General features: G+C 45.8%; 1 protein-coding gene across 1 annotated transcript in view; it reads right to left on the reverse strand.

Moving 5' to 3' along the window:
- Positions 1-795, reverse strand: part of MRPS9 (mitochondrial ribosomal protein S9) — a 34,198-nt gene extending 33,403 nt beyond the window's left edge. Inside the window, exon 1 of the mRNA XM_042039775.1 lies at positions 700-795. Within this exon, the coding sequence (XP_041895709.1) occupies positions 700-789 (90 nt within the window). The 5' untranslated portion in view covers positions 790-795. The remainder of the gene's footprint in view (positions 1-699) is intronic.
- Between the last annotated feature and the right edge of the window lie 7,517 nt (positions 796-8,312).

Consider the following 8,312-nt stretch of genomic DNA (forward strand, 5'->3'; position numbering starts at 1 on the left):
GTGGGATGTGCCCCTGGCCATGGCAGGGGGGTTGGAACTAGATGATCTTTAAGGTCCTTTCCAACCCAAATCTTTCTGTGATTCTATGATTCATGATCTACTCACCTGCTGACCAAATACTATTCACAGAATCACAGCATTGTCAGGGTTGGAAGAGACCTCTGGAGATCATCCAGTCCAACCCCCCTGCCAAGGCACTGTCACCTAGAGCAGGTTGCACAGGAACGCGTCCAGCTGGGTTTGGAAGGTCTCCAGGGAAGGAGACTCCAGGCCCTGCCAGCAGCAACGTAAATTAGTTCTTCCTCATGTTGAGGTGGAACTTCTTGAGTTTTATCATTCAGAATTATCAACCTGAAAACTGCCATATTTTGCGCGGGCTTTGCCCTATATACCGCTCTGTCAATTCTAGGCTTAACCAGGCTTCTTCTGCTTCACATCAAGGGAAACAAACGCAGCTCACGAAAGGGGCGACTTGAACGCGACTCCAGCCGCCGACACTCCCCACGCAGGGCTGCCTCAGCCCCGCCGGCCCAGGAGCAGGGTGAGCACCACACCGGGGCCTCCCAGGCAATGTCGCCCCTTGGGGACACCCGGCAGGGCCATTCCCGGCAGGGCCATTCCCGGCAGGGCCATTCCCGGCAGGGCCATTCCCGGCGGGACGCGAACCCCCGACCCCACCACCGCCCGCCTGGCTCTCACCTGCGCACGCGGCCCCGCACCCCACCGGCGGCACAGCCGCCCCACGCGCCCCACGGCCGCCGCCATGACCGCGGCGCTCCGCCCTCCCATTGGCGGGCGGGGCGGGGGGCGGGGCCAGGGCAGCGCCTGCGCGCTGCTCCGCCGGCTCAGCCCGTGGCCGCGGGCCGGGGTTGGTGCCGGTTCGCGCTCAGCGGAGCCTCGGCGTTCCTGAAATCCAGCCGTGTCGGGAAAGTGGTGGGTTATACCTGGACTTACGGCCACAGTGGCCGCCAGGTCAGCAGGAGACCCCCGGGCTGGCCTCCTGCCTCCGAAGGAGCGCGCTGAAAGCAGGACTCCTTGTTTGAGTACGCAGCGCTGGGACTTGCAGCGTCTGCTGCAGCAGCACTGCTCTGGAGATTTGTAGCAAAAAACAGGTTTCACCCTAGCACTGGGTTGTGGGTTTTTTCCCCATGGAAAAAAAAAAAAAGGAATCGCAGAATCAACTATATTGGAAAGACCTCTGAGATGATCGAGTCCAGCCTATGGTAGTCACCGTGTCAGCGAGACCATGCCGCATCCAGCCGGTCCTGAGCACCCCTAGGCACGGTGACTCCAACACCACCGCGGACAGCGCATTCCAATGTCTAATCACCCTTTCTGTGAAGAAATTCTTCCTAATGTCCAATCTAAACCTCCCCTGGTGCAGTTTAAGTTCATCTCCTCTTGTCCTGTGGCTGGTTGCCTGGGAGAAGAGGCCGAGCCCCACCTGGCTGCAGGCTCCTTTCAGGTGGTTGTAGAGAGTGGTAAGGTCTCCCCTGAGCCTCCTTTTCTCCAGGCTAAACAACCCCAGCTCCCTTTGCTGTTTCTCACAGGACTCGTGCTCCAGACCTTTCACCAGCTTCATTGCCCTTCTGTGGATGACATACTTTAGACACACAGGAGTCGTCTCTTTCTGAGGGGAGGCTGGTGTTATTCCTGGCACCTCCCAAGGTGATATTAGTCTGGATGCTGAACCTTGGGAGCTTGAGAGTGTTCCTAGTTTCTCTGAGTTACATAGGATATACCCTTACAGGTGATTAGATTTTGTCAGTTGTTTTTTTTACGTTGGGAAAAGTGGAAATTAATTAAAAACTGAATTTTGAGAAGCTTTTCTTTAGACTTACTGGGACCTTCTTTTTAAGAGGAGTTACTATTTGAGAGGAAATTCTGGAAATGAATCTCTGCTTTTCCAGGTTTATTTTTCTGTTAAGTTTTTCATGGGTGGCCCTTGCTTCCCCCCCCCCCCCCCCCCGCCATGCAGGTGTAAGTATGATTTCCTCTCCGGGTTGTAAAAGAGGTTATAAGGAGACTGGCCGTGGGCAAAGGAAGTCATCCATGTGGAGAAGTCAAGGAGAAGCTGCCTGGAAAGGTGCATTTATTTTTGCAATTGCCAGCTGTGAAAATGAAGACATCAGCAGTTTTACTGACATGGATACGTGCAAATGATTGCTATGAACACTGCACTGAAGGAGAGCAGTGAAGTGTCTCTCCTGTGCACACCTGGCCAAGCACTGGGAACTGCATCCATGCACACACAGGGTATGTTGGGATGGCATTTAGTTACTAGCTGTTTCTCCAAATGAGAAAAAGGGGGTTGGCTTAGGGTCACAGTCCCACTGACCCACCTTCTGGAGCAGCCAGCAGAGCTGAAGGGGTGGAGAATGCCAGCGATGGGTATGGCCTCTTCACGGCCTATGGTGAATCTCATCTGCCATCTGTCGCCCCACAGCTTGGCTTTGTTCAGCAGCAGAGGAGCTCTTCAGTCCTCACTGTGCTGAGCAATTGTTACTTCTCACCCCTGTCAGCTCTACAGAAACAAAGCGCCGCTGGAGTGAACGGTTTTTATTCCCCACATATAATTAATCATCAATTAGGCTTGAGGAGCAGGCCACCTATAAAATATTGCCCACTTATCCTTGGGAACTAGTTGATGTGAATACAGCTGCCATGATTTCCTACGTTTTTCTGCTCCTGTGCTCACTGTGAAAAAATCCTAAATGCGTTTGCAATCTGGAGTATGATTTCAAAGACATCGGGCTTCATACAGCCCATGGTTTCAGTTGGAGGTTACAGAATTGTTCTTGCATATTGCTGAATAGAGAGCATGGTGTATGTGAAGTCCAGCAATGAAGGGCTATGTTGTGTTTCTCTTGGATCACTAGAGCTGTCAGCCATTAGAAACTGATGGCTGCCCCTTCAAGGCGGAAGATTTTTGCGCAAATTTCAGGTATATTTCCCAACCATCCTGCTGCTGCCAAGGAGTTTACCTGTGCATGCTTGCCCCTGGAAGACACTTGTACAGAGATCCCTGAGTGATCATTTTCTAGACTGATCAGAAGTGCATGTAGTTATTACTTGGGATGCTTTGAAGGAAGTGTACTTCTGTGGTAGGCACGGCTATCATGTTCCAGAAAGATTCCTTTTAGTGGAAAGATTGCCACTTCTGCGTGAATGGCAGGAGTCTGGGTTTGCCAGTTCAAAATCAGTTTTTAGCACAAATGAAGGTAGGATAAAAGTGAGCAGAGGTTATTTACATGCTCAACCACCTGCACCGCGTCCCTCTGTCAAAATTTGTTAAGACAGAGGTGGAGGGAAATGCAAGAAAACCATGTTTAATCTACTTATCTCAAGATTAAAGGGCTTCTCTTTCTGTCTCTGTGTTTAGTTGACAGACTGTAGATGCTTACCTAATCCATGCAAGCTACCCCAATGCTTCGCTAAGCCCTCTGAGGAACTTCAGTCACTTGTGCAGCAGGGATGTCCTTTTTGAGCCCAGCTGGGCAATGTTTAGCTCTGGGGACCTGTTTCAATTGTGAGCCTGATTACCCATACCCTCATGTAACCTGCTATTCATGCTCTGTGCAATCACAAAACTGAGGACTGTTGCCTGCAGCATATTACCTGCTTTTGTTTTTAGACTTAGATAATGAGGGGTAAGCATATAATTTGGGACTATTCAAAGCTTTGGAGTCCTGTCTTTGAGGATGGCCTGACATAAGGAAAAGGGTGCTTCTGTGTCGGGCTTGAGGTTTTTGAAGTGAAAAATCACTGAAAGCAAAATAAGGAAACCAGGCTGAGCCTGTCACATGTGTGGGTCAGGGGACAGCCTGAGGGGCACATCTGTAGTATATGCAAATTCTTAAGCGCAAACCTAAGGCTGAGCTTCGGTCCAAAGTTGCTGATTGCTTATGTTATCAACCTACATGCAGACAGTCCTGAAATGAGATTTGTGGTGTTCTTTTGTGGTCAGAGATGGGGTTTGTAGATAGCATGAGTTCAGGTTACTAGTATGGGTACTGTGAAAACCGGTTGCTTTAGGAACAGGTATCCTGGTGGCAGTGCTGGAGATTTATAGCTCACAGCCTCATAGATGCAGTCTGAAAATTGGCAAGGATCTGGGAAAGCCCAAAGGTCCGTTGAGCCTGATGGCTTCACTCTACTAGTGATACATGCTTACAGAATCACAGAATAGTGGAGTTGGAAGGGACGCACAAGGATCATCAAGTCCAACTCCTGGTCCTCTACAGGACCATCCCCAAGAGTCACACCATGTGCCTGAGAGCATTGTCCAAATGTTTCTTGAACTTAGACAGGCTTGGTGCTGTGACCACTACCCTGAGGAACCTGTCCCAGTGCCCAACCACCCTCTGTGTCAAGAACCTTTTCCTAATATCCAACCTAACCCTCCCCTGGCACGACTTGAGGCTGTTCCCTCCCAGCTTGTCACTGGGCACCACAGAGAGGAGATCAGTGCCTGCACCTCCTGTTCCCCTCACAAGGAAGTTGTAGACTGTGATGAGTTATAAAGACAGGCTAGATATACAGAGAAAAAGTCTCATCGGTAATGAGCTGAAGACTGTATCTTAAGCTTAGATATGAGAGAAACTCATGCAGGAGAAGAGGTCAGAACTTGATGAAGGATGTAGCAGGATCTGCTGCCTTGCAACAGAAGAAGCTAATCTGCAGCAGAGGTGGGGAACTCCATCTATCAGAAGACAAAGGAAATAGTTGTAGGAGAGTTCAAACTTTGCAGGATGCTGTAATCCAAGTCCATTTCTGAAGATATACCTAAATTTTTGCATTTTCCCTAAACAGAAATAAAAGAGTAGATTTGTTTTGGAATTCTGAACTAAAGTTACTCTTTTTATGAAGCGTTTTCTGTTCTCTTTCCCCTGTGCCTTTTTTCCTTAAGCTGTAAGTACTTTGGCTGAAGTTCTGGGGCACATGTGCCAAAAGGGACAGCAATCAACAGTGCTCATCCAGGGGCTGATTGCATGACAGGATCTCAGGATGTTACAGTACCCACATGCCAAGAGCATTTCTCAGAGCCTAACCAGGAGCCCTTTCTGGGTTGTCTTTAGACCCAGGGAAGTTTAGGAACACCCAGGTCCAGCACTGAACAAAAAACTGGAGTTTTTGGCTAGGGAGAGCACTGGAGAAGAGTGGCTTGACAGACAGCATTGTGTTTTAGAAGCTGATCAGTATGTGTTTGAAAAAACAAAATGCATGTTAAAAATGCAGACAATTCAGCAGTATTTTAACTCTGTTCCAGTTAAGTAATTTCCAGATATTTTATGACATGTGTGTGCTTTTTGACACAGAAATTGTTTTGCATTGATCTTCTTCATCACTATTGAAAGGCTTGCGGCTGATATATCCAGAAGTCATGCTTTCTTTAGTGCAAACACATAAATTCTATTTTAAAAGGCTAATAATAGCAACTATTTCATTGCACCTACTTTTCTTCAAATGTGGAACGAACACACTTCATTTCATAGACTGCATATGCCAGCTACCTGAGGGTTGTCAATTATGTTACGCTATAAAAGGCAGAGCACTTAGGGGGCTGTCAGTCAAGTCTGTAGGGAGAGAGATTTCAAGAATCTTTATTCCAACACTATCAAATACAAAAATAAAGAAAATTTACATGACAACACCAAATACAGAGGCATCATATTTAATTTTATAGGGAAAGTGGTTTGGATTGAGCATAGAATTAGTAAAGGTGAATCAAAAGTAGCCAGAGATCTTTACTTGTAAAGCAGTGCCCCCTGTTTTGTTCCTTACCACAGCTTTCCTTCCCCATGAAAGAAGGTGTTACCCAGATTTTCACTGCACTTTGGATCACAGCCCCACATCTGTTTCATCTTTTCTTCACAGTCTAAGGGTTGCTGGTTGGTTTTATTTTTCCCCCCACAGTTTATGGGTATCATTGAGCACTGCAAGGCATTTTGGGGAACATTCTTTTCTGCAGTATTATGTTTCAGCTCTGCCGTAATTTATGTGCTTGGGTAGACCCCACTGAATTTACGAACAGTTCCCAGAAAGAAAGAGAACTTATATGGATGTAATTTGGAGGCATCTGAAGATAGTTTTATCCCACACGAATGCCAGAGTCAGCCCAAAGAGATCTAAATGCAGTGTCTAGGCCTATTTTTAGTTGGCAAGTGCTTTTAGACTATGTAATGTGTCTTTGTCATTTGTCTACCATAAACTTTGCCTCCATACGTTTATCACTGTTGCTATTGCTGATTCAGTATTTCAATAATAGAATCATTTGGAACTGTTCTTTAAACTAGGGTTTGCATCAGACTTTTTTGTCTCTGTATGATTAGACTAATGTCATTGCTGATCCTAGCAGCATCTTTGAGTCAGGGCTGACATTATATCCAGAAGCTGTGCCTATGCTTCTAAAGAAAGGAGGCCTCAGGACTGACCTCGAGACAAAGTGACCTCAATCAATTCACATCAGCATTGATTAGGGCCTCCTTCCCTGTATAGCACAGCTGCTTGGAAGACCCCAAAACAGAACTAGAAATACAAATAATCTCCCTCATCTAGACACAGAGCAGTAGTAGTTTTATCCCTTCATCACACAGAAGGAAATATATTGCTATTTGCATTACTGAACCTGTTCAGATTTATAAACTTTTCATTATTGATTCTTTTAGGGTCTGGATGCAAACATATATTCAGAATAAATAAGTAAAACAGTAGTTTTTCAGATTGTGTATGCTTCCCAAGATTCATTTGTAGGCACGGAGAAGCCACTGTAAGTCCTGTCTGCCTCACCAGATAACCAGAAAATACATCTCAGAGCATGCCCCCCTGGGACAACCTGAGGGATTGGCCATTCTACAGTTTATGGATGCTGCTGGAGGTTATGAACTCCATCTGTATCTTTGTCCCACTGCAGGCTCTCTTTTGTTTTGAAGGCTGGCATGTGTCTTCCTGTGGCCTCAAGTCTTTCCTGCTGGATTAAAATTCGTGCAGGTGCGTGATGGTCGATGACCAAGCACTGTTTCATAGAGTGCAGTGGTTCCAGATGCTGAATTAATCCTTCTGAGCAGACCAGGTTGTGGAAGATGTGGTCACCTTAGCCACACACTAGTCTAACAGAAGATTGCATTCACCTTCTGAGAACTGGGTGGGAGCTGAAAAGTTAAGAGAATAGAAATGGTCCTCTCAGTGTCTCTGGAGTTCAGGAAATGGCAGATCCAGCACCTTGCACTTTCCCATGCGTCTTGGAGATGTTCTAAAGAGGACCAAGTGGTTATTCAGAACTAAATTTCTTCTCCCCTCAAAATGAAACTAATGGCCAAACTACCATCCAATTCAGAGCTGAAAAGGAAGCTTTAACTTTACTTTAATAGGCTTTGAACCGGTCTCTGAAATAATAAAGTACAAGAAATTATGACTGAAATTATTTAGCTTTTAAAACAGCTGTAGCAGCAGAAGCTTCTGAGTCATCAGGGCTTCCACAGAAAACTCTAAAGAAATACATACAATGCATCTTTACCAGAAATAACAAGGAAAGAGAATGACAAATTGAATCTGGATTTAGGAAAAAAAAAAAAGCATCTATCACTGCTCTTACTTTCTGACCATTATATTCAAATAACAAAGAAAACAATTTTTTTTTTTTTTTACGGCAGTTGTCTGCTGTAAAACTGTACAGAAACAAGCAAATCATGCACCTGTATTGAATCCATGTCAAGGCCATAAAGTGTCCAGCAAAACCACCTATCTAACATATTGCAGATGTCTTACCCAGATGTTCTGAGTAAAGAACTGATCATTTTTGGCTTCTCTCTTACTGCAGCAACAAGGCACTACCTACAGTCTACTCTGTGGGTACCAGTACTGAAAACCCAGTCAACATGACACCTGGAAGTTGTTCTGCTGCACAAGATCTTAATCCACAATAATCTTGTGTGGGTATGGCTGGAGAGGGAAGTAAGCATGGAAAGCTTCTTTAGCATTCACACATCAGTGCAAGCGGTAACTAAATGCAGAAATAGTGCTCTGCTCTTGGAGAACTAATCTGTCACCTGGAAAGTAGTTTTGCTTACAGGTGTTTTATGCTTGCCTGGAGAACCTGTCAGATACTGACCACTTTGAGCCAAGTTCCAACTCTTGCTCTGCCATCTTCAACCATCAAAGAAAGCACTTAAGAGGGTAAATGATACAGTCTGGAGCTCATTCATGAAGTTGCACACATAATTGAGATTATTATAAGTATCAGTAGAAACTGTCTGAATCATCACCTCCTTACATGTGAGAATCTAATACTGCATGTCAGCCTAAATCTGAAC

The sequence above is a fragment of the Corvus kubaryi genome, unplaced genomic scaffold (genome assembly GCF_017639235.1).
Source record: "Corvus kubaryi isolate FWS band 111438036 unplaced genomic scaffold, C.kubaryi_AGA036_p1.0 133, whole genome shotgun sequence".
Classification (NCBI taxonomy): domain Eukaryota; kingdom Metazoa; phylum Chordata; class Aves; order Passeriformes; family Corvidae; genus Corvus; species Corvus kubaryi.